Source organism: Diceros bicornis, chromosome 12 (assembly GCF_020826845.1).
Source record: "Diceros bicornis minor isolate mBicDic1 chromosome 12, mDicBic1.mat.cur, whole genome shotgun sequence".
Lineage (NCBI taxonomy): Eukaryota > Metazoa > Chordata > Mammalia > Perissodactyla > Rhinocerotidae > Diceros > Diceros bicornis.
The window spans coordinates 3,732,008-3,759,335 of record NC_080751.1 but is presented as its reverse complement, the minus strand read 5'-3'; the positions used below and the strand labels follow the sequence as shown (position 1 = coordinate 3,759,335).

At 45.9% G+C, this 27,328-nt stretch overlaps 1 protein-coding gene across 2 annotated transcripts in view; it reads right to left on the bottom strand.

Annotated features, from left to right (window-relative positions):
• The window catches only part of REEP1 (receptor accessory protein 1), a 101,842-nt gene that overhangs the window by 50,553 nt on the left and 23,961 nt on the right, over positions 1-27,328 (bottom strand). For both annotated transcript variants that reach the window (XM_058550773.1, XM_058550772.1), the window contains exon 2: positions 1,337-1,409. In XM_058550773.1, the coding sequence (XP_058406756.1) occupies positions 1,337-1,409 (73 nt within the window). The remainder of the gene's footprint in view (positions 1-1,336; positions 1,410-27,328) is intronic.

The window sequence follows — 27,328 nt, the reverse complement described above, 5'->3', positions numbered from 1 at the left end:
GGTCGGGGAAAGGAGACTTGGAAGAGGCTGTCCAATGCTTTACCCCTGTGCCAAGTCAATTGAGAATCATGAGGTTCTTCGCCTGCAACGTAACAGCTATTTATAGTTCACATGCCGAGATTTCTGCATATATACCAGGGACCCAGTCTCCAGAGAACAGGCCTGTCTGGATCCCCTGCTTAGCAGCAAATGCAAGCCGAGGCAAGCGGTTCTGGGAAACTGAGAGTGGGGGGTGAGTTCTGGTTGCAGTTTCTGGTGGCTGGTTTTGTCATAAAGGCATCCCTGGGAAATGGGAAAAAGAAAATAATGACTCACCGAACCCACTTTCAGTTATTTCTTTACCTGTGCCAAACTTGCCAAGTGACATCTTCTGAGTAAAAGAGAGAAAACAAAGACGTTTTGTCCCTCACAACACTAGGGGCTAGGATTGTTGCTATCCACCACTGCTCAGATTAGGGAACCAAGACTCTGGGAAGTTAAGCTTCTTGTGCAGCATTGCATCAATCAGATGATAGAGTCAGGACCTGACTGCAGTCTTTTGATGACGAAATCCATATCCTTTGTACTTTGACCAGGGTGTCTGTCCCACATGGGAATGGGCACCCTTTCCTCACCACCACCCCGCAAGTCTTTGTCAGTCGGGGGTGGTCTGATGGTTCTCCTGCCTAGAGGTGCCCAGCACGTCTAGGGCTATGACTGCAGCACCCGAAGCAGGAATATGGTCCTCCAACCAGCAAGCACTCCAGAGCCCCTTCCCACGTGCTCAGCCCTGTGCTAGGTGCTGTGGGAAACAGTCACAGGATGATGAATAGCTCCTGCCCTCTAAAAGCTTCTAAAGCAACAGGGCTGAAATCACGGGGTGTTCAAATCACAGAACTGGAATGGGGATCAGAGCCAGAGTTTCAGAGCCAGGAGCTGCACCAGGTCTGCTGGGCTCTAGGACCCATGCTCCTGCCCCCAAGGCCAGACTGTCTGCCAGTAATGGTGCTTTAAGGTCTACACAGTGTTTTCCAGACAAGAAAACTGAGGCTCAGAGAGGTGACGTCACTCGTCCAAGGCCATACAGTGGCAAGTGGCAGACTGGGGGGGCCTCCGGTTCCAGGTGCCACCTCCTCTTGCCCCACCTCCCTGCTTTCCTCACTTCTACACTCTAGTTCTAAAGAGGAGGTCTAGACAGGGGAGAGGACTCCTGGGTCACACCAGGAAAGTTTCAGGAGAAGAACGGACTCCTTGTTACCAGTGCCCACACCAGAGAGAGTGCCCGCCTTCTCCCTCCATGCCCAGCTTCCCCCACGTAACCCCATCAGCCTCCACCCCCCAAAAAAGTGCTACTTACATATTCTTTAATGTCCTTCGACTTCACAGCTTTGTAGGAATAATATGCAGGGTAAAGGGTGCCAAATATAAGGCTGGAGGGAAAAAAGAGAGAAATGTGATTTTCATTCATCCTTTTTGATGGAAAAGGTCTGTCTTCAATGCCAGGAGCTATTCTCCAAGATACAGAAAATGCTGCTGTGGGGCTTGATTTATTTTTATGAATGCCCTGAAGGTTTCTGCTCATGGCCGGGATGTGCTTAGCAACCTCTGTCTCCTGTTAGAGCTCCACACCCACCTTCCTTCAACCTGTAGTTTGGCAACACGGAAGGGTGGTTTGAGGTCACAGAAGCCAAAAATGGTGGAACAGGGGGTAAGAATGGAAAGCCAAGCTGAGCAGCCAAGGCTCCTGAAATGAAAGGCCAAACCTTCCTCTCCTGCTGCAAATCCCCATCTGATGCTCTATAAAGCCTACCCACACCGTGGGCTTCCTTCTCCATCCAAATTTTTTCACTCAAAGATCCTTCCAATTTCACTCCTTTCAGACTTTGTGTGAGCATCCTGCAGCCAGAATAAGCTTTTCAAATTGTAAATTGAATCAAGCCAACCCTTCTTCCTGCCACATACATCCCCACCCTGCATTAACCTGCTTCTCATTGCTCTTAAGATGAAGAAGCAAAAACTGTCACCAGCGTGACTGGGCATCAGCACTCACTGATTCATGCCCAGGCCCGTGCTAGGTCATTAAATAATTTGACTCTCGGTCCTGCCTCTAAGGAGCTCATGGCATAGCTCTATCTGCCCTCATTCTCTCCACCTTGCACCATCCCCACAAAGACTTTGCCCATGCTGTTCTCTCCTTCTGGAACCTTCCCTCCCCCTTCTTTGTCAATGCCTGCTCATCCATCAGATCCCAGCTCCATCATGACTTCTTCATGGAAGCCTTCCCTGACCTCCCTCACTAGGTTAAATCTCCTGACTACCCTCTCATAGCACAATGTCCACATGATCAGGGTGCTTGTTTACTACTATTTGTGTGATTCTTTGATTGACAGCATCTCCGCATTGGACTGTAAGTACTTTCAGAGCACAGAATGGATCTGTTTTGTTCAACAATGTGCCCCCAGCACTACCGCAGCGTAGGCTCTCGGGATATTTTTAAATGCATGGACAAAATGTTGGAACTGGAAGGGTTAATCCTTTCACCTGAGAGATGAGGTCACCCCTAGCTGTCAATTCAGGTACAAGTGATTGGGTATGGGAGCCACCAGGCCCCACAGGAGCCAACATCTCATGTGACAACCCCACAGACAGAGCTTCCAGGGTCTCTACAAGGAGACACCACATTCAGGAAGCCCAAAGCCACAGCTCCCTCATCAGTGTTTAGAAGTCATACAGAGAACTCCCAGTCCAGATGCAGTTTACCGAGTAGGGGTCAGCTTTACCATGAGTGCTGTGGCCAGGTAACACCCTGACATTCCACATTCATCAGGTTTTCAGGAAAAAAACAAGGTTAACCGAACCAAGTAGCTTCTGATACTAAAAGAGAAAGGGTCCTGTAACCTTGACTCACACAGGCCTTGCACTAGGTGCTTTACAGGCAAAACCTCAGTCCTCAGGCAGCCTCTATAAAGGGAGCCTCCTTTATAGATAGGACCCAACACATGGAGCGGTCAGTCACCTGCTTGTCTAGGTTCCATGACCAGTGAGGAGTAAAGCAGGGGCTGGGACCCAGCCAGGTGGGCCTCCTCCAAGTCTGGCTTCTTTCCACCACTGTCCACACCTGTGGAGAGCAATGTCATCCCCTGGGAAGGCCGGAATTACGTGTGGGGAGTGAGATAAGCCAGCAAAGGGTACAAAAGAGTAGTCTGAAAGAAAGTGAAAACAAGTAGGACTGGGGCTGATAGAGAAGACATTTAAGAACGAGAGGGAAGGCAATAGTGCCAAAGACACCAGGGAGGCCGAAGGGGATGCGGCCTGGGGAAGCCCACAAGGTCCGGTCATGAGCCAGCTCCACCCTGCCCACCCCTAGGCGTTCTCACACATCACGGAGAGTCCTCTTCCTCCGTGAGGCCTTTCCTGACCTCGTCACCCCACCCGTCTGAGGATTGGGTTCCTCTACCCATTCTTCACTGCCATGCTCCCTCGATGTTCCCCGTTCTTAGCCCTTATCCATAACACTTGCAATGGTTTATTTGATGTCTGTCTCTCCCACAAGACTACGTGTTCCACAAAGACAAGGATGGTGTCTGTCTTATTCATAACCGTACCCCTAGGGCCTGGCAAGTACTTAATAAGTATGTGGTGTTCACTGTGTGAAATTTCAGAGAGTGGTGAAGCAAAAGTCAGGGCCATCCAGGGGACACTCGTGACCTTGGGACTGAGGTCTCAGCAGCGAGGAGGATGCCAGACAGCACAGGGCTGATTCAGCAAAGCCTCAGGCCAATGCCACAGGCTCCGGAGAAATAAACACGCTGCTCCTTTGGCACAGATGCCCTGGTTATTAGCCACATCTGTCAGGATGGTTTCCAGCCCCTGCCCTGAGGCAGTGTGCGAGCAGCAGAAGAGCGACAGGCGGGAAGTGCATCGTGACCCCCCAGCCTTGATTTGCTCCTCTGTGAACTCCACGAGCAGCGACACCCTCTGAGAGGTCACTGAACGGGGAAGCCTGTGCTCCGCCTGCTGGTCTCCTGATGCGAAGTGGCTGCCAGCATCCCCCTACCTGGCTCCCGTTCGACAGGAACAGCAAGATGAATTTGCTTTCTCTCTCTCAAAAGGCATGTAAGAGAGCACACTTAGCACGTCACTGCCCAGGGAAGGGGGAATGGGAGTAAAATGACAAGTTCTTCTAAATCTATTTTGGAGAAAAGAAACAATAAATGGAGGAGGTCCAAGCCAGAGGGGTCTGGTCCTAATGTCCATTCAGCCCAAGTCTCCCTCGCAAGACCCTCCTCCACCGGCCCGACACGCCTTCCTTCCCGGCCTCACGGCCCACCCCTCCCTCAGCCTCCAGATCTCCCAGCCAGCAGCTGTCCTCGAATAAGCTGTGCTTGCTTGCTCACAATCTGTGACTTCTTGCCTGCTCGCTCTTCTGCCTGAATTCTGCATGATCCTCCCACAACTCCACATTTTTTTTTCCTGATAAAGTCCCACCAGTCTGTTAACACCCCCATCTCAAAAAAGCCTCTTCTTCTGAGTCTTTGATCACTTGTCTCTCAGAATTTTCTTGACACTCTATATTTCAGCCCTTATGTAGTAGTAGTAATAATAAAACATTAAAAAAAGATAACTAACATCCCTGAGTGCTCACTAATGCCCAGCACTGCTCTCCAGGCTTACACATTCTCTTGTTTAACCCTCTCCACGCTCACGTGGGATAAGAACTCTTACTACTTCACTTTATAGACTAGGACACTGAGGCCCACAGAGATACAACAGCCGAGAGCAGAGCTGAGACGTGGACCTGGGCAGCCTGGCAACAGGGCCCTCCTTCTTTCTTCTCCCAGGGCTGCCTGTGCTGGCTGTTGGTCTCCCCATCCAGACCACACAGTCCTCGGTGATTAGTGGGGTCCCTGGTGCCTGGTACAGCCCCTACCCAAGTGGGTCCTTGGTAAATGTCTGTTGAGTGAAGAAAGATCAAACAACTGCAATCTCTCTCCGAGGAACGTAACCCACTTGATAGATTCACACAAGTCTCTCTAGAAGGTCAGGAGGATAGCGGTAAAATACTTAGGAGGATCTAAAGCTACTTAAGTGCTCCAGGTTGGCTCAAGAGAGGGAAGTAAAGGCTTGAGTGCCATCCTCTGGAGAGGAGACGGGCTCTGTGCTAACACACTCCTCCCAGTTACCTGTGAAAGGAGCCTCGCGCGGCACCTCACAGCCTCAGAGCTCTGCGCCCATTCTCCCTTCTCTCCACTGTCATTTACTGCTACTCTGAAGCTCCCCAACCTTAACTTACGGCTCCATTTATCTGCCCACCACACTTCTCCTATCTTTGTCTTTCGTTCCTCCTCTGCTCAAGTTAGGGGCCTTCAGCCGGGTTGCCTCCTCCCCCCCCCCCCCCCCCCCGCCTCCTCCACAGCTGCAGCATCTAGAAGGGACCGTGAGTCTCATGTGGACTGCCTCTAAGGCAGAGGTTCCCAGCCGGGGGTGATTTAGTTGCCCAGGGGACACCTGGGCAATGTCTGGAAATACTTTGGTTGTCACAACGAGAGAATGCCACTGGCATCTAGTAGGTAGAGGCCAGAGGTGCTGCTAAACATCCAACAATGCATAAGACAGCCCCTACCACAAAGAATTATCCAGTCGCAAATGTCAGCAGTGAAGGTGGAGAACCCCTGCTCTAGTGTGCTGCTCCCCAGTCCTCAGGCCATGGCTCTTTACCCGACCATCAAGGGCAATCTGCCCCAAGAGTTTTAAAAAATGCCCAGGCAAGACAGTAAATGCTCAGCTAGGAGAGGACGGCCCAAAATGGCAAAGACCACACACCTACTCCATTGTCAGTGTCAGGGAAAATAACTTGGAAGCTACTTATCAACTTCCTGGAGCTCCAGCCAAGAGAAGAGAGGTGTTGCTCACAAGTTAACTGTAACTGTGATGCCAGTTACAGTCACGGGAGGACTGCTCACCATGCCCCGAGCCTACGGGGGAACGACCGCTGGCCTTGGACTCAGCTACAAGCTGGGGTACCCAGGTTGCTAACTATGGCCAAGACTTGTGCAAACCATGAAACAGACAGTATTTCCCAGTCTTCCCAGGCATCCTAGTGGTGGACCAACATTTCCCAATCCCAGATCATGTTGAAAAATTTATAAATCAATGCTAGCAATAGCTTTTCTAAAATTAATTTTTTAATGTAAGAAAAATAGCAGGCCTATTTGTACAGTTGTTCACACTACGATAAAACAAAATGAACTTAAGAAATGGTACACCACATGGGGGCTTCTGGAATGCTGAATTTCTTGACCTAGGTGGTAGTTACACAGAGTTTTGCTTTATAATTACAAATGTATATTAAACTGTATACATATCTTCTATGCACTTTTCTGTATGTATATATTTCATAATTTTTTTTTTTGTTTTTTTTGTTTTGGCTAACCTTGCATTCTTTTTTTTTTTTTTTTTTATTGATGTTTTAATGGTTTCTAACATTGTGAAATTTTGGGTTGTACATTTTTGTTTGTCCATCACCCCATATATGACTCCCTTCACCCCTTGTGCCCACCCCCCACCCCCACTGCCCGGGTAACCACAGTCCAGTTTTCTCTGTCCATGTGTTGGTTTATATTCCACATATGAGTGAGATCATACAGTGTTTGTCTTTCTCTTTCTGGCTTATTTCACTTAACATAATATGCTCCAGGCCCATCCATGTTGTTGCAAATGGGACGATTTTGTCTTTTTTTATGGCTGAGTAGTATTCCATTGTATATATATACCACATTTTCTTAATCCAATCGTCAGTCGAGGGACACTTAGGTTGCTTCCACTTCTTGGCTATGGTGAATAATGCTGCAATGAACATAGGGGTGCATAAGCCTCTTTGGATTGTTGATTTCAGGTGCGTTGGATAGATTCCCAGTAGTGGGATGGCTGGATCATAGGGCATCTCTATTTTTAATTCTTTGAGGAATCTCCATACCGTTTTCCATAGAGGCTGCACCAATTTGCATTCCCACCAGCTGTGTGAGGGTTCCTGTTTCTCCACATCCTCTCCAACATTTGTTGTTTTTTGTCTTGGTGATTATAGCCATTCTAATGGGCGTGAGGTGGTATCTTAGCGTTGTTTTGATTTGCATTTCCCTGATGATTAGTGATGGTGAGCATCTTTTCATGTGCCTATTGGCCATCTGTATATCTTCCTTGGAGAAGTGTCTGTTCATTTCCTCTGCCCATTTTTTGATCGGGTTGTTTGTTTTTTTGTTGTTCAATTGTGTGAGTTCTTTATTATATTTCATAATTTTTAAAAAATGGTGAACCATATCCAAGAGAAGGAATTTGCACAAAAGGTCTTCCAAGTCATGAAGGTACACTATTTCCTTTGAGCATTAAAAGGTATTAAAATTTACATTGATTACATTTTGTGCTTTTTGTTTTTAATAAAATAAAAATATATAATTTCTAATTACTGCTCTCTGAAGGTTTTTTCTAAAAGCTTATGAATCAACTCTGATCACTTTCTATGAGAAGTAATCCTCAAGACCATTTTTGCTGTCTAACAAGAAGGATGCGCCTTGACTCTTGAGCTCCTTTTGGCATTCCAATAAATACACTGTAATTTTTGTGTGTGTATGAGGAAGATTGGCCCTGAGCTAACATCCATTCCCATCTTCCTCTACTTTATATATGGGACGCTGGCACAGAACGGCTTGATGAATGGTGCGTAGGTCCTCGCCCGGGATCTGAACCTGTGAACCCCAGGCTGCACGAAGCAGAGTGCACGAACTTAACCACTACGCCACCGGGTCAACCCCAAATATGCTGTAATTTTTAATATGGAAAAACCTTTAAAACATGACACATTTGAAGTCTTCTACATCTCTTTCCTGATACATGTCTCTCCTTCCTTCCTCAAAATAACCACTATTCTGAATTTGGTGTTTATCATTCTCACTATGTTTTTATTAACTACATAAGCCATGTAGACCAAAAAATTGTTTACACCTGTTTAAACATTATATTAATGGAAACACACTACATGTATTCCACTGAAATATGTTTTTTTCATTCAACCTTGTGTTTTTGAAATTTGATCCACATCAATACTTGTCTTTCTAGATCATTTTTAACCACTGTATACTATTTCACTACGTGAATATATCACAATTTATTTATCCATCCTGTTGATGCATATTTAGGTTCTTTCCAATTTTTCACAATTACAAACAGGGCTATAATGAACATTCTTATACATGTCTCCTTGTGCACATGTGAGACTTCCTCTAAGGTATACACATAGTATGGAACTGCTAGGTCAAAAGGGTACAGCACCTTCCACTAGCTAACGCAAAACCACTTACCAGAGAGGCTGTACGAGTTTCTACTCCATCCTGCTGTTAAAGAGTTCTGATGCTCTCCATTCTTGCCAAACTGATATAGTCTGATTTTTAAATTTTTGCCAGTCTGATAGGTGTGAAATGGTATCCCCAGTTTAATTTGTATTTCCTCAATTAAAAGTGAAGTCAAGGGGCCAGCCCGGTGGCATAGTGGTTAAGTTTGCGCACTCTGCCTCGGGAGCCTGGGGTTCACAGGTTTGGATCCCAGGCATGGAACTACACACCGCTCATCAGGCCATGCTGTGGTGGTGTCCCACATACAAAATAGAGGAAGACTGGCACAGATGTTAGCTCAGGGACAGTCTTCCTCACCAAAAAAAGAAAAAAAAAAAAGTGAAGTCAAGCAACTTTTTATGCCTATTGGCCATTTGCGCTGCTTAACTGGCCTATTTATATTTCCCCATTAAGTTATCTCTCTCTTACTGATTTTTAGGAATTCTTTGTAAATTCTGGGTATAAATCCTTCCTTGGACATAGGCATTGCAAACATCTTTCCCCAATATAAAGCTCTTTTAACTTTGTCTGTGGTGCCTTCTGTTGTACAGAAGTTTTAAATTTTACATGGACAAATATATCAATTTTTTCTTTTATCACTTGTTTTTTTATATCTTGATGAAGAAATCCTGATCATATATATATTTTCTCATAAAAGTTTTTAACTTCTGCTTTTTCACTATTAGTTTTCAATTCATCTGGAATTTATGTATGCTATGAGTTAGGGATTCAACTTGATTTTTTTCTGTATGGATCCCAATTGTCCCAGTAGCATTTACTGAATCCTTTACCACTGATTTTCAGTTCTACCTGTCACAGATGAAGTTTTCCAACATGGACAGGTATTATTTCAGCTCTCTCTTCTGTTCCTCTGATCTACCATCTAACCATGCACCTATACTACAGTGTCTTAATTTCCATAGCTTTACAGCAAATTCTGATATTCTTAAAATTGTCTTGCCTATTCTTGGACCTTTGTTTTTTTCTATGAATTTCATGATAGCTTGTCGAGTTGCAGGAAAACTTTATCTGGATTTTGACTGGAATTGCACTGAATTTACGGATTTACTTGGGAAGAATCACCATCTTTAGGTTATCAGGTATTCTCTTCATGAACATGGATGGTCTCTTCCATTTATTCATGTCTTCTTTAATGTCTTTTCATGATATGTTGTAAATTTCTCCATAAAGATCTTGGACATGTTTTGTTTTATTTATTCCTAAGTACTTCAGGATTTTTTTGGTGGTATTATGAATTTTTTAAATTACATTTTCTATTGGTTATTAATGGCATTCTGGAATGTTATTGATTTTCCACGTTGATCTCAGAATCACTTATCTTGCTGTAATCAAAAGCATTTGGAGTCTTAAATGCATTACATTAAGTGAAGGAAGCCAAACTCAAGAGTCAGCATGCTGTATGATTCCATTTATATGCTATTCTGAAAAAGGAAATTTTAAAGAGACAACAAACAGACCAGTCGTTGTCAGGGCCAAGGGTGGTGGGAGGGGATGACTACAAAAGAGAGTGAAGGAATTGTAGGAAATGATGGAACTGTCCCAAATCTTAACTGTAGGGGTGGTTACACAATTGTATGCATTTATCAAAACTCAGAATTCAAACTCACAATTAAAAAACATCACACTAAAAAGAGTGAATTTTACTAATTTTATTTCAATAAACCTGATCTTATAAAAAAAGCATTTGGAGGAATTCACACTCATAAATGTGAGTGTGAGTGTGAGAGAGTGTGTGTGTGTGTGTGTGTGTATATCCAAAAATAGATAAAGCTGGATAAACCTGGGCATCAGCCTCTAAGCTCTGAGACAACTTCCTGACGTCAGAGGGTCCATGCGCAACAAAACAAGGATTCCAAAAAACCATAACGCACCTGCAGGGCCTGTTAACACGGGAGCCCCAAAAGGACTCTCTCAGGCACCCCACGGGCCTGGCTTCCAACTGTAGCCGAGCAAGCCTGACCTGCACCACATGCTGCAGGGAAAAGCCTTACTCACAGGGGCTACCCCGAGGCTGAGCCGGGCAGAGGTGCTCAGGCTGGGAGCACAGCTCAGGTTCCCAGGGCACAGCAAACCACCTAGGCGTGGTTGCCATGGATCCCAAGCCTTGGGCCTCTGCTCCTGCTTCCCCACCATGACCTTCTAAAAGGCTAGAGGGATAAAATATGAAAACAGCAGAACTGGCCCACTGTGCAATTTGGCTCCTTTTCTATATTCTGATGATCTATAAGCTACTCTTTACTTATTGAGTGCTCATTATGCCCAGGAACTGTGCAAAGTTCTTTACAGGCATTATCACTTTTAATCTTCACATAATCCTATGAGACAGGCATTATTGTTTCCCTTGTAAGATGAGGAAACTGGGGTTTAGTGAAATTAAATAATTAAGTTGCACAATTAGGGGAGGAGGCCAGACTCGACTCCACTAACATTTGGTTCTTGAGCTGCTTTTGGCATTCCAACAAATATGCAATAATTTTAAATATGGAAAAACTCTAAAACATGACAGATGTGGTAAAAGTCTCCTTGAATATATTCTCCAGATATACTCTTTCCTGAGTATATCTGATTCCACCGCCCACGATGCACTGCCTTCCTGACTTGACTATAGTGCGCGGCTCAGAGCCTGCAGGTGATCCCCGAACGAATGAATGAATGAATGAGGACTAGGAGAGAGGGAGGGAGAAGGTTGCCTGCTTCCTTGCGTAACAGAACTCCACTCTGGCCCCAAATTATATATTTAGACACCAGGTGACAGCATAATTACAGGGTTCCAAGCACATCAACTGTTGGCACAAACGAGGTTCTCTCTCAACCCAAGCTGATCGCAGCAGAACAGAAACAAGCCACATCCTCTTTTCTCACCTTGGCGCGTGATTCTACTGACCTCTCTCTGTAGAGGCTTTCTTTTCCCAGTGTGTTTCAGAGATAACCTACTCCTCCCTGCAGATTTGGGACAACCAACACATACAAAACTCTTCCTGGGGTAACCCCCTCACAAACACCTCACTGGCTTATTTGCTCTTTGATCCACACCACAGCCCCCTGAGGTAACTGGGGTTACTTTCCCAGTTAACAAATGGAAACACCGAGGCTCAGAGTGGTGCAGGGATCTGCCAGAGGCCCTTCCCCTATCCACCAAGATTCAAGCTCAGCCCTCCTGCCTCCAAGTCCACGACCATTCCCCAGCCCACACCACCCCTAGCACAGAGAAGGGGTTTACTGCCTATTTAAGAGCCGTGGGCAACATGTGCAGCAAAAATCCCAATTTAAGTTGAATTACAGAAATACTCCCAAACCCAACTTAGAAAAGCGCAAAACAAAACAAGTATTCTGCAAATTTTTAATTCATGCTGTTAAGCTTTAAACTCTGCAATCCAACCCACTCAAATCCTGCTCATCTGAATATTTTTTTTTTCACTGTAAATTGTAGAGATTTCTATTCTTAAGAAATCCAGAGGCTGGGCTTTGGCATCAGACCCGAGTTTGAATCCAGCTCCATCACTGACTAGCTGTGGGATTGCGGATGCATTTCTTTTTTTTTTTTTTTTTTAAAGATTTGTTTATTTATTTTCCCCTCAAAGCCCCAGTAGATAGTTGTATGTCATAGCTGCACATTCTTCTAGTTGCTGTATGTGGGACGCGGCCTCAGCATGGCCGGAGAAGCGGTGCGTCGGTGCGCGCCCGGGATCCGAACCCCGGGCCGCCAGCAGCGGAGCGCACGCACTTAACCGCTAAGCCACGGGGCCGGCCCTGCGGATGCATTTCTTAACTACTCTGAACCGGTTTCCTTGAGTGTAGAGACTGGAAACACCTACTTTCACCAGCCACTATACAGGTTAAACAAGGCGACTGTAGGTAAAGATTCAATATCCCAGAGACACCACAGATGAATGACAAATATTAGTTCCCTTCCCTTCTACAGAAATATTAACTTCAAATCCCAAGTCTTTTAACCACAAAATAGTTTTCATTCAATCACTAACTATTTGTTGGGCATATACTGTGTGCCCTGGGTCCTCTGGTAGGGAAGGCAGCCAGTAAACAGATAATTATACAAATAACTGATAATAACAACCATTGTGTTGGGTCCTGCTGAGTGTATTTTGAAGGAGAAAACAGATTCCTTTACAATGACAGCCCCATGGCCTCCCATCTCCCAGCCCACGCCTCCTCCCAGGGTCTGAGAGCTAGAGACCCGACCCTCAGCCAGAGGGTCCCCTGGTAAACGGTAACGGTTTTCTCCTCCTGGTGGACTTCTTCTAAAGCCCCCTATAAGGAATATATTTGATGAGAAGAAAGGACTGACGGGCCTTCCTCTCTGCCCATGAAAGAGGGGCTGGGGCAATTAGTGTGGGGGCTCTGTGAGCTAGACTTGATACCCTACAGGAGGGTGGTAACTGTAGGGGATCTGTGGGGTTTTCTGGGCACTTGTCTGCTCAGCTCATGCCCCTCTCAGCTCCCCCAGGTGCTGGTGTCGTCCTGCCCAGCCAGCTTGGAGGTCTGCACAATGCGCATGTGCCCTTCTGGGGGAGGGTATCAAAGGGCCCTAGAGAAGGTGAGGGGAATAGGACAGACCTTTACCGATGCCCACCAGGCGCTGTACCAGGCACTGACCCCCATAGCAGTCAGATGCAGTTGTGACTATTATCCCCTTTTTACACAAGAGGGACTGGGACTTAAGGAGGTTACATTCATTCATTCATTCATTCAACAGATATTTATTCAGTACCTACTCTGTGCCAAAATTTGAGTCCAATTCAAGGTCATAGAGCTGCTAAGTGGGTGAGCTGCATTCAAACAGTCTGCCTGGCTTCAAACTCCTTGCTCTTTCCAATCCAATGTGATACCTCAAGCAAGTCAGAGACTCCATCCTCAGGGCAATCACAAAGTGCTGGGGTGCCAGGTGTATCAGAGCAAGACAGTTAGTAGGGCATAGCTGTGAGTACTAAGCCTATGATAATGGGCCCAGTGCCTCCTCCATTAGACTGTGAGCTCTCTCAGGGCAGGGACCGGGCCTTCCCCATCTCAGCATCTCCAGTACTGGCACAGAGTGGGTGGTACACGCAACAGCATGGATGAAATACAAATGCATCGTGCTAAGTGAAAGAAAAGGGCACAGGCTGCATGACTCCATTCTTATGACATTCTGAAAAAGACAGAACTGAAGAGATAGAAAACAGATGAGTTGCCAGAGGCTGGGGGCGGGGGGATAAGCTGACTACAAAAGGACATGGGGAAATTTTTGGATGTGATAGAACTGTTCCATATTTATACTGTGGTCATGGTTACATGACTGTATGCATTTTTCTTTTTTTTTTTTTAATTTTATTTATTTATTTATTTTTCCCCCAAAGCCCCAGTAGCTAGTTGTATGTCATAGCTGCACATCCTTCTAGTTGCTGTATGTGGGACACGGCCTCAGCATGGCCGGACAAGTGGTGCGTCGGTGCGCGCCCAGGATCCGAACCCCGGCCACCAGTAGCAGAGCGCACGCACTTAACCGCTAAGCCACGGGGCCAGCCCTGTATGCCTTTTTCAAAGCTAATAGAAGTACATAATAAGAAGGGTGACTTTCACCCTATGCAAATTATATTCTAATTTTTAAAATGGGAAAAAAGAGAGAAAAAAAGAATGAATACAAGCAGAAATAGATTGACAGTGAAGCTAATGAAGTTTAAGCTTCAGGGCACCTCAAATGCATGCGCCTTGGGAGGGGTCCTAGCAATGTGTTCATCAATTTGTTATGAACGTTTCTGAAAAATCTCCTCCTCTCCATTGTAAAAGCTTCAGGCCCCATGAAACCTAGATCCATCCCTGAACACAAGTACAAGAAAAGATCAAGAAAGGAAGAATGGTGGGCTCCCAAGGGGTTGGACTCAAGTGGGACCCTAGAGAAAGACATGACCTGGTTCTAGCAGAGAGAGGTAGGGAAGACAATCCATGGAGAGGAGCCAGCATGGAAGAAAGTGCAGAGGTTTTCCAAGGTTTCCAACAACCACGCGAGACCGGGAATTTGGTGGTCTTACACTATTCACCACCCCAAGCACATGTGTCATGCCGTGATCTTCTCAGCCACACAAAGCTATTCTAGGCAGGTAGGAAAGCTGTGACCTAATGGGACATGAAAATTCTAGATGCTGGTAAGCTGGTGTAACAAATATTTATCATTCTTCTGGCTCCCTGCATAGCAATGCCCCACCACCACCTTGTGTAGGGGAGTTTTCACTTTGTGTATCTGAAGCTGAAAATGGTTGATGCTCACTTTCTTTTCCAGCTTCCCTTGCAGCAGGGACATGGACCTGTGGCAGACACACCTGCCCAGTTATGAACCCAGGTCTTTCTTATCCTCTTACTCAGCTATACTGAGGCTGTATCCCTCATGCTTACAATCCCATGATACCATGTGAACAAAAACTGCCAAATGAGGCTGCTCTTGTATGTTGTTACTCACTTCCCGATGGTTAAAATCAGCCAATTTAACAGAGTAGAATGTAGCTGAGATTTAACAATGGTTCTGTCTCAAAGAGATATTTGCACACCCACGTTCATAGCAACGTTATTCACAAAAGCCAAGAGATGGAAACAACTCAAGTGTCCATTGACAGATGAATGGCTAAACAAACAAAATATATATATATATATAATGGAATATTATTCAGCATTAAAAAGGAAGGAAACCCTAACACATGGATGAACCTGGAAGACATTATGCTAAGTGAAATAACCCAGTCACGAAAAGACAAATATTGTATGATTCCACTTATATGAGTGGACTACCCTACGTAAGTCTACTATTATCTAGATACTGCTCTAGATAATGGGTATAGAGTTTCAAATTTTAATTTTGCAAGATGAAAAAATTCTGGAGATTGGTTGCACAACAATGTGAATACACTTAACAGTACTGAACCGTACACTTAAATGTGGTTAAGATGGTAAATTTTGTGTTTTTTTTACCACAATTAAAATAAATATACGTTTATGAAGAAAAAAATCTTTACATGAATATTTGTTTAAAACTGTTCATCCTTGAAAATTTTATAAAAAGAGAATTTACTTAGTATAGGCCATTAGTTCACTTAATCCATAAAAGGTTATCCTAACAAATTTAGAAGAAAACAGAATATATAATCTTTCAAGTCACATCTGTTCTGTTTCATGGTACCATGCTATTTATTTATTTTACCGAAATTTTCAAACAAAATTTACCAATTTTAGCAGGCACTGTAAACTCATCTCAATTCATTATAGAGGATATAATGACATAAGTGAAAATTAACAAGCAACGCAAATACGTATTTTTTTAAAGGGTTCTGGTTGTAGAGAAAAAACAAACGCTGTATATTATGTCCTATCCAGACGTTACACTACTAAATATGTTCCTGCTATTGATAATTTATATATTTATTTTTTCTACCTTGATTTGCTCTGAGGAAAGGATCTCAGGTGGCTTGGTTATAAGTAATCACGTGGCTCATAAGAAATTGTCACAGTTCCAGGCCACCGGGCTTGTCAACAGAAAGGCTCAGGGAAGCTAACAACACCGTTGTCATCTCACCTGAAGGCAGCGAGGAGCAAGGGGAAGGCAAACCATGTCCAGACCTGACTCACCTGCTCACGGAAGGACCAAGATTGTCTGAAACAGGGGTGTTTGGCTCATGCCCAGAATGCCTCCTTGATTAGACCACAAAAGCCCGAGACAAGAAAGCAAGCTGGAAAGCAGCCAGCTTTCCTTCAGTGAGCGAAATTTAAACTCTGGGAGAATCTCCAGCACGTGTCTTAATTATGAGGAAGTTATGTTAACTGTGAAGGACAGTTAGGGAACACACCTAGCTGATGGCTGCTAAAGAAGTTCTCCTGGGGCCGGCCCGTGGCTTAGCGGTTAAGTGCGCGCGCTCCGCTGCTGGCGGCCCGGGTTCGGATCCCGGGCGCACATCGACGCACCGCGTCTCCGGCCATGCTGGGGCCGCATCCCACATACAGCAACTAGAAGGATGTGCAACTATGACATACAACTATCTACAGGGGCTTTGGGGAAAAAAAGAAAAGGAGGAGGATTGGCAATAGATGTCAGCTCAGAGCCGGTCTTCCTCGGCAAAAAGAAGAGGATTGGCATGGATGTTAGCTCAGGGCTGATCTTCCTCACAAAAAAAAAAAAAAAAAAAAAAGAAGTTCTCCTGAAGCTTGCTCCAGAGCTGGCCAGCCTGGGGACGCATGGAGCAGTGCAGCAGCACCCTCGCAGAGAACACCTGCCCTGCAGATGACGTAAGGAAGATCCCCACTTCCCCAGGAGAACACCAGCCAGCGTAGACCTCTCGGCTGTGCTGGCTGCACAACTCCGGGGGCCCTGGCCACCAAGAGCAAATGGGCTCTGAGTGAGTGAGGAAGGTGAGGCCCTGGTTTGGTTAATAACTGTTTATTTTTGATGCTTGGAGAGGTAATCCTTGGTACTGCTCTAAAAGGTGTGGTGGAATACTGCTTAATAGTTAGGAAGTTGAAATATCAACAGTTTGCTTTGTTTAGAAAATAAAGATATTCCTCTCAACAAGCACAGAATGAGAACTACTCTTTAACAACTGTGTCATTTGCTTTTGCAGATCTGAAGAGAATGGATAAAACTAGGTCACTAAGGAGAGAAAAATTCCAGGACAGAATAACAGAAAGAATTGGCTTTGAAGGATGGAGATATAAGAAATTTTGTTTGCTTCAGAATGAAACAATATGTTTCTTTCCATTTGTGAGCTCCAAATGGCCATGATCACGTGGTGGGCATAAGGGAATGTCCTAGTGAAGGATGTCCTATTATCCAGGAACCAACACCAAGAAGGAAAGCTTCACACTTTGAAAAAAATGTTAACCTCACATAATAACCAGTGCTGATTACTGAATGCTCGCAGTGCGCTGGGCATGGCTTTAAGTACTTCACATGGATTTGCACGTACAAAAACTCTACGAAGTAGGCATGATTATAGTCTCCATTTCACAGACGGGAAATGAGGATCAGAGAAGTTAAATAATTGGGCTAAGGTTACACAGTGGGTCCATGGCTGGGCTGGAACTAGAATGTGAGATTTCAAAGCCTGGGTGCTAAACCACCGTTGTCCCATTTTTCTGATCACACAAAATCAGTAAAGTATTTTGATTACACATTATTTGTATTGCCATGAATCCTCAGCTTTGCCGAGGAAATCTTCTTAAGTCATCATGGGGATTGGTTCATTTAAAATGAGATCTAACACATAAGCCCACTGACCAAGGCTCATGCAAACTGTAACATGCTTTGGTTCTGCTGCAAACAAATGAAAGAGTGAGGGACCATGTCGATCCCACCATGTTGTGGACCACCCCTTCTCCCTTAGGATCGCCCACAGAGACTGTGTGCCACATGCCCGTCTGACATGCAGATGGGTCTACAAACAACCCCCTTGATCTCCTTCCATACTCACAACACCCAGCGGCTTTCCCTGTCCACAGAGCTGGTCAGCACCTGTGAATGGGGGATGTGGCCTGGCTGTAAGGTCGCTTGAACCCTAGGCTGTGCACAGAAGGAGGGACAACCTCCGAGGCCTTGGAGCTTAGGGACCTCAGCGCTGGTCTGTACCCCCCACTCATCAGATGAGGGTCTTTGGACAAGTGTCCAGGAGCCTAGCTTGTTTTATCTCCTCTGCACAATGGGGCATCCCCACACGTGTTGGTGGGAGGGTCAAATGGGATGATATACAAGAAAGTACTGTGAAAACGGAAATGCTGCACAGATCTGAAAAAGTATTTTCCCAATGGGGGAGGCTCTGAGCACAGGACCATGGATGGTGGTGTCCCACCACCAGGATATAGGAGCCATGGTGGGAGTTACTTGACCAGTCCTGGGGTAGGGCTGGGTCAAGCCCTTGTGCCTATAAGACCCAGGAATGCCCCGTGGCTGGGAGACCAAGGACAGCCACTGCCTGCCTCGCAGATTCTCCCTGGGGGTTGGGGTGGGGAAGAGAACAGCGACATTTCAATGTGGACGTTTTTTTGAGGTGTGGGGAAGGGTGCCACTGTCTCAGCGCAATCATAAAAGTATCCTGATTCATTGCTTCATTCTGGGTGTGCGACATCAGGAAAAATGCCTCTTCCCAGAAGGTTCTGAGGGGTCTCAGAGGATACCTGAGGTCCAGCCTAGGTCCCTCCCAAAATAAAGAGAGCAAATGACTGATAAGTTCACACCACTCCCTTTCTTTATGTGCATTTGACCCAAGAAGGCTTTACTATAAATAGTATAATTTGGCCAAAACTTCAGCACCTATAGGATCTTACCTTCCACCCCCACCCCGACTGGTCTATCTAAATGCCTGGGCTGCGGCATCTCTGGAGATACCCCTGGGGGTATAACTAAAGTAACTGGTGTCTCTGACATTTTAGTGTAGGGTAGTTCTAAAGGTCCTCTGCCATGGCAGCAGGTAGAGAAAGCAACTTGTTTTTTAGGGTTGGTTTGTTGGTTGGTTTGGGGAGCGGTGGAATTCAAGCAACAGGAGGGGTTTGGAGCACAGAGCGCTGGGTGAAGGTGCCTAACCTTGGGGAAGAGCCATATCAGCCAGGATGATATCTCTGGGTCCCTGTGCACAGAAGGGGGGACATGGCATAAGGGAAGGGCTCCCAACTATGGGTCAGGAACCCTGGTTCTAGGCTCGACTCTGATCTCAACTGGCGGGGTGATCTTTGGCCATCACATCCAACCCCTGGACTTCAGTCTCCTCATTCTTTCCTTCAGAAAACACTGACCTACTGACCTGGTACATGTTGTACTGACCTGGTATAGTAGGTGTCCAGCACTGTTCTATTGCTGGAGAGCCAGGAGTGAACAGATGGGGAGAGCACCCTGTTGAGTTCTGGGGCATCCCGCTCCTCCAGCTCAGGCATTCTTTCATCCCATGACCACAGTGTGACCCAGGTCCAGCCCTGGCCTCTGCTTGGCTGCTTGCACTGTGTGGACACAGCTGAGCATGAAATGCCCCTCCCACCCCACCCCCACCCCCACACTCTGCATCCTGAGATAGTGTGAGGAAACACCCAAACAGGGTGATAGGCAAAGCAAGCAAAACTGCTACAAGACCATCAGGACAGTCACCCCCATCCATGGCTTATTCCTGGAAATCGCAGCAGGAGGTAGAATGGTCAAATGGGGATCATTTATTTATTTATTTTTTGGCTGTATCCCTTTGTCACCAGCAGATGGGAATCATGGGTCAGCAAGGCAGAGTGCTGACAGAGCTTTCCTTTGGATGGGTGGCAAACAAAGAATGGATGGAGTGGGGTGGAAAACAGGAAAACATGGTGTGTTTTAGTCTCTGTGGACATGCAGATGAGTAAGCAATGAAGCCAAGGTGGGGTGATGAGAACTGACACTATTCTTGATGGAGCAATTCCACTGCTCAGAAAACTTCCACGGCTCCCTCCTGCCCACAGGAAAACATCCAAACTGCTTACCTTGGCATTGGGGGCCTCCACCATCTAGCCGCAGCCCACCCCACCAGCTTCACGTACCCTCCACTAATTCCTGTGCACACCTCATGCATTTCTGCCTCTGTGCTCTGCCATCATTCTCTTTGTCTCTTTCCCCATCTCTGTTTGCCAAAATCCTATGCATGCTTCTAATGCATTGGACTAGAAGCCTTGGCACTACTGACATTTAGGAACAGAGAACTCTTTGTTGAGGGGGCGGGCTGTCTTGAGAATTGCAGGATGATCAGCAGCATCCCTGGGCTCTCCCCACTAGGTGCCAGCAGCATTCCCTCCATCCCAGGTGTGACTCCAGACACTGCCAAATGTCCCCTGGGGGCAAAATAGCCCCTGGTTGAGAACCACTGCTCTACACCCAGATCCACTGCCACTCTGTTCATGGGAAACCCTTCCCTGAGCTTCTTAGAGGGAGAGTTATATTCCAAATACTTTGTAATAGTCTATTAGCATTTAACTCAGCCTCCTTTTAGCTTGCTTTATGTGTGGTTACATCACCCCCATCCCATTAGGCCACAAGTTCCTTCAGGGCAAGAACCACAGTTCTGTTCATCATATATAAGCCTCAGTACCATCCAGAGTAGACACTCAATACGTACTGGCCTAGGGAAACTCAAACATTGGGTTTAACTTGCTTACTGTTAACATAACTTGTTTATGTTTATTGTAGAAAAAAATTCAAATACAGAAAAGAATAAAACAAAAATCAAAATCACCCACAACCCCACCACCAGGCAATGAGGTAGTTAAAATACTGGTATACTGGATATGTCCCTCCAACACTGGTATACCAATAAAATACTTGTATATGTCCCTCCAGTCTTATTCTATGGATGGAGAGTCCAGGGGAAGTATCTGCACCAGAAGCAGCAGCTCGGAGCCAGACTGTCACGGCCACAAGGGCCTCTGAAGGCCATCTGGTCCACCCTAGCAGATGCTTGGATCCCCTTTAGGATGCTACGCCTAACGCTGTTTGAGGCCCTACATGTACAGGAACTCACTAACACCTAAAGTAGTCTGGTCCACCTTGGACCACTCCAAGGAGCTCTTTCTTTTACTGACCTGAAATCTGTTACCCGGGAGCCTCAATTCCTTGGCCTGGTCCAAATTCTACCTCTTTAGCCAAATTGGTCTACTCACTCTATTTCCCCTCGACACGGTGTCGACCTAACCCTCTTTCCTCCCCCCTGAGAACTTCCCTCTCAATCACAGGGTGGGCCCCAGCAGCAAGGTTCATACTACACGACTTCCTCCCTGACCCTGAACAGTCAGGTTCTATCTCCCAGGGGTTGGCATTGGGGCTGAGAAACTTGAGTTAATAGTTCCTGCTGGATACTTGGACCAAAGAGATATAAACTCAGAAATGGGGCTGCCACTGTGGATACCTATGTTTGGCCCTATATACATGAAAAGTAGAAGTCTGGAGAGAGAGAGAGTCAGGGAGAACAACACACATGCACACACACACGCACACACATGCACAGAAAATAAAGCAGATGTGCCTAGAGATGCAGAGAAGTAAGACCAGGGTCTAGGGGGAGGGAGAGGAAGTGAGAACAGCACGATTCTCAACAGATTCTCAGCCCTGGTTCTAGAACCCCACGGAGTACAGCTGCAACTCCCTGCCTCTTTACAATGAAGAATTCCTCTTTTGCCTCATGCTAAGTCCAGGTGGTTTTATCTATTCTGGTTCATGCAGCAAAAACAAAAAAGGGAAGAGGGCTTGACTGAGACACAGCCCCTCAGATCTCTGACAACTGATGCCCGAAAGCTCAGGGCCCCTTAGCCTTCTCCTCTCCAACCTGAACTCACGTCCAGTGGGGCTGACCGAGGCCTCTCCGATGGTAGGTCATGCATCTATATGTGCATAAAGCCCTTCACACCTCAGTACCCCCAACAAACCGAACTTATGATGGTACCAAAAGGTGAGGATCTAATTCCTGAGCTGAGAGAGCCAGAAATCCAGTCGAGCAGTACCCAGGAGTGAATCACGTGGCCACCAAGAGAGTATGTTTGTGTAAGAATTCACATCACCCCAACTAAACGCAAGCACCCACAGTGAGGGTCTAAGGCCAGAGAAACTGGGAGCCACTCAACTTCTCCATCTGCATTCCCTTTGAAGCTGGCGCGTCTCACAGCAGATCCCGCCCCAGCAGAAACCACCACAGGATCTGCTAGGGGCGCACAGCCCACCTTCCCCAGGAGCAGATGATGGCAGCTGGCTCACGATGCCCTTTCTTCCAGCTCCTGCCAGAGCCAGGAGGAAAACCACCCCTGAATACTGAGAAGGGCGGGGGCTCTGGAGCAGACACAGACTCTCATCTCATTTCTACCACTTATTGCCTTTGTGACTTTGATTCAGTTATTCAACTTCTCTAAGTTTCAGTTTCCCCACCTAAAACATAAGAACAACAGGGGCTGGCCCCATCGTGGTTAAGCCTGGTGTGCTCTGCTTCCGCAGCTCCGGTCCACGGGTTCGGATCCCAGGTGTGGACCTATACCACTCATCAAGCCATGCTGTGGTGGAAACCCACATAAAAATAGAGGGGAAACTGGCACAGATGTTTGCTCAGGGCTAATCTTCCTCAAGCAAAAAAAAGAGCAAGATTGGCAGTAGATGTCAGTTCAGAGCAAATCTTCCTCACCAAAAAAAATTAAAAAAAAAATAAGAACAATAGTTCCCATTTGAAGGATTAAATGAAACAAGAGAGTTTTAATATTCACCAGGTATCAGTTTTCCATCTCCCATTTTGTTCATATTAAATGTCTTAATTAATTTTTTCAATTCACTAAGTGACAATATAATGTGAATTTTAAAACATAATTTATGAGATCATTCTCACTACATACAATCAGCTGGAAAATAAAAACTTGATTAGGGCTCATTTTATTTTATTTTCTAAGTGTCCTCTAAACAGCACCAACTCCAGAAGTATGTCAGCAAAAATTAGCAATACCAACAGACTATACTTAACACTTCAACAGATGTACATGTCCAAGAGGCTGCCAGTTCAGTTTCCAGGCAGGTCCGATTTCCTATCAGGCAAATGACTGACCTCCTGGAACCCACATTTGCTCCTGGGCTTAACTGGCCAGGAGGCCCATGCAGATGAATGCACAGTAGTGACCTCTCCACACTGTGACCGCAGCAAATGCTTCACCCACACTCCGTTTTCCTTTAATTCCCAGTAGGCTTTATAAAGCCAGGTGTGCTTCCCGAAGCTTGAGTTCCTCATTAGTGGACCTGTGGCTAGTGGAGTGCTCCCTGGAGTCCCGTGCCCAAAGCTCCATAAGCGGCTTCTTTCCCTCCCTGCTTCAGAAATCTGCACAATCTCTCCAGGAGGCTCCTGAGTCCCGGAGTCCTGCCTGGAAAAGGGTGGCTGTGCTGATAGCGCTGGCCCTTGTCACTGAAGGCAAAGCAACAGGCTCCTAACACAGGAAAAGCTGCTGCTTCCTCATTAGGAGGCCACCAGTGCTTCAATTTTTGCCTCCATCTTCTTTAAGACTTTACAAACCCAACTGTCAAAAACTGTGGATGGGAGTAGAGATTGACACAGTCTTTCTGAGAGGCAAGTTGCCATTATTGCTTAAATCTTAACAGTATTGCTACCCTCTGACTTAGTATTTGTACTCTTGGGAGTCCATCCAAAAGAAATCATCAGAGACAAAGATTAAGGCACAAATTCGTTCCATGGCTTTTTTATGATATCAAAAAATTGAAAATAATATTAATGTCCAATAATAAAAAAAGGAATTGACTATATGATTTAAAGAGACAACTAAAATCCTGTTTAGAAATCTTTTGGACACAAGAAAATATTAATATGTTGAGGTTAATGGAAAAGCATGACACAGTAACTTCAACCACATAAAATTTTTGTGTTCAAAAAGTCTTAAAGATCCCTCCAGAATGCATCTCTGGGTAATGGAATTATGAGTGGTTTTTATTTTCTTCTTTATCCTTTCTTTTCCTCCCTCATCCTATTACCCACAGTAGCATTCGATCCTTTATCCATCACTGTCATGATATAAAGATGAGTGGGACAGTCCCAGACATCACCAGGTTCAAGTCCAGCTGGACAGCACTCAAGGAGACCATTATACCCACAATTCCACTCTGTGAGCCAAAGCTGGGCTTCTAAATCAGCAACATCTCCAGGAAGGGGATGCTCCAGCAGATCTTGAAAGATGAGCAGGGGGTTGGTAGATTGGGGAGGAAATTGAGGGCAGGGAGACATTCCAGGAAGGGAGAACAGCATGAGCAAACCCCAGACACAGGAGAGAGCATTGTAGGTTTGGGGCTACAAGTAGCTCAATGCAGCTGGGGCCAGGCTACCTGGGCATAGGCTGAGGGGAGCTATCACTCCCCAGAGCACATTCTGCCAGTGTCCATCCAAAGGCTGTGGGGACAAGGAAAAACAAAAGAGGAAAGTGGCAAGCCTGGTGACTGAAAATAGGAAGCAGGAAGAACTCTACCTCCTAGTACCGTGCTTGGCACATAGTAGGTGTGCACTAAATATGAATGAATGAATGAATGGCTCAGGGGCAGAGAGAAGCAGATTACAACCAAGACTGTGAAGGGAACCAGTGGGTTGAAGTTCCCCCCCTTAAGGAAGGTGGGTAAAGATCCATTCACACATATGCCCTGTGGTTTCTAAGGACTTATAAGTATTCCAATACAACAAAGGAACAATTCCTGTAAAACCGTTAGCAACCAAGCCCTAGATTTCACAGCAAAGAAAGATGAGTGTATCCAGATTCACCACAGCACTAACTAGATGAAAGATGAGTCTACTCTGGCTCAGAGGAAGGACACAGAAGCCACTGCAATACCCTTCTCTCCTCCCCTCGTCCCTCCAAGCCAAGAACCTGTCCTTCAGGCTTGGATACCCAAACTCTGTTGTTTCATTTATAATTACAGACTCCCAGGGTGGCGGAGTGACTTTAAAGCCTACCTACCCACCCCCAAAAAGAAAAAAAGCAATGCATCAATGTCCTCTGCACCAGCAAGCTCCTCCCCAACAACAAGGGTTTCTAATAATTGGTGGACACAAACCCACAATGGGGCCCTCCGGTCCTCCCTCTGGATGCAGACACATCATTGCTGGAGTGCTTTGTTAAGAAGTTCATTATGAAAGAAAACAAAAACCACTTTTTCCCCACAGATCACACTAATGAAGATGAAAACAGTGAACTCTGGAACAGACACTGTGTGGCACAGCAATGCTGCCCAGTCCCCTCTTGTAAAGGTCACCCACACCCACCCCCACCCCCAGGGTGTGTACCAAGGACCCTGCCTCCAGCCAGAGCTGATTCCACCAACTTTGGGCCCAAGCTGGGCCTCTCAGATTTTTTCCCCCAGGAATTTAGAATCAGGGCTGAGGGGTCTGCAGGCTACTTAAAATGAAGACTGGTTTAGCAGCTGTGGGGTGGCTACATCTGGTCAAATGTTCATCAAAGCAGAAATGGATGTCTGCAGAGACAGAAAGAAGAATGGAACACAGAGAAGTAGAGATAATATTTCATGCTAAGACAGAGAGACAGACAGACATGCTATATGAGAGCAGAGCTGAGATTTTTTCTTTTAGCTCATCATTGTTACCTAAAACAGGCACAGAGTTAGCAGTTGAACAGATACTGGTTCAATGAATTAAAAGAGAGAGAGATAGAGAGAGAAGCTGTCTGGTTTCTCACCACTGCTCAGCTCCTGGTTTTAGGCCTTGGTGAGGTCCAGGTGGACTCCCTACCCTCATAGTCTAGGAGCTGCCCCAGCATCCTTCCTATAAATGTCTTCTCTTGCTTAAGCTGATCTGAAGCAGATTTCTGTTACTTGCAACCAAAGGAGTCACACTGAGACACCCTCAAGATTGCCTGGCAATGTGCCCACTTCCTCCCTCAGAGCACCTCTGACACTCTTGTGGGCACCTATCGGGCAGGCCCCAGTGTCCACATCAGCCCAGCTGTTCTCCTCCCTGGGCTCCAGCCCCCTAACTCCAACAGCCTGCTGGATACTTCTTCTTGGATCATACACCCCACCATTCAACCGACTCCCCTCTGGCAGTGCCTCTCAAACTTCAGGGTGGATCAGCATTCCCTTGTGGGCTTGTTAAAGCACAGATTGCTGGGTCCATGCCCAGAGCATCTGATTCAGTATGTCTGAGATGGGACCTGGGAGTCTGCATTTCTAACAAGTTCCCAGGTGGTGCTGCGGCTGCTGGCCCAGGGACCACACTCCATCCTCAGTACCACCCTCTGCCACTTGCTCGGATTTATCTCCTCTTTCTCTCCCTTGGCGCCAACATCTAGCAGGATCCAAGCTTTGGACTCTTCCTCTGTAGCAAATTTTCTACTCAGCCCTTTCTTATTCTTCTCACAACACTGGCCCCCTTCATTTCATGCCTGGGGGACTGCAAGAACCTTCTAACCAGTTTTCTTTCCCTTTGCTCTGACCAAAAGTGGTCCACCTTGCACATCACGGCCAGATTCACCTGCCTGGGGCACAGTTCTCCTCAGGCCACTCTCCCACGCATAGCCTCTGGCTACTACGAATAAAGCTGCTATGAACGTTTGAGGAAAGTCTTTATGTGGACATATGTTTTCATTTCTCTTGGGTAAGTACTTACGAGTGGAGTTCCTGTGACAGATGATAAGTATATGTTTAACTTAATAAGAAACTGCCAAAGTGTTTTCTAAAGTGGCTGTACCATTTTGCATTCCCTCCCTGCTCATAACCTCTCAGTGACTCCATTAGAGTATTAACTATTTTCCAGAATCCTAGGCTTGCCTTTCCAGGATCCTGCAATCTGGCCCATACCTGCCAATCCAGCCAAACCCAACATACCACATGAGTTCTAATTCGGTCTTTACTATGTTCACCCTGTGTCCTTGTTCCCTCTAAATCAAGTCCTACCTCTTCTGTGACTTTTCCCACCCACCTTAGTCTAAAAACGCAAAGGCCTCTCTTTACAAAACACACAAAAACAGGTGAGTAAAAACAATCTAGTTCCACATTTTCCCATCTTTTGTTTGAAAAAGTGTGATTGTAATAAAATATTCCCAGTTTGCTTAAATTGTTACCTACTCTTTATCCATAAAAAAAGGATAACTGACGGATTTGTATGTAAAACTATCTACAGTATCACATTGGCAACATTCTTCCATATACTGGGGACAAACAGTTACTGTAACTTTACCAAATGAAAGAACAAAATGCATTTCCCTCCCCCCTGGTAAGTGTCATTTGATCTACAAAGAACACTAATAGGAACAGCTATTTATTCTTACACATGTTACTTATTCAGGGCCTAGGGCAGAGACATACAGTGATATTCTAATAGGGCCCCTCGCACTGCTGGTTAGCAGGGGGTAAACCGGCACTCCCTTTGTGAAAAGTGATTCGATGACATGTATCAAAAGTCCCTCAAAGAGTCACACCTGTTTATCCTTCA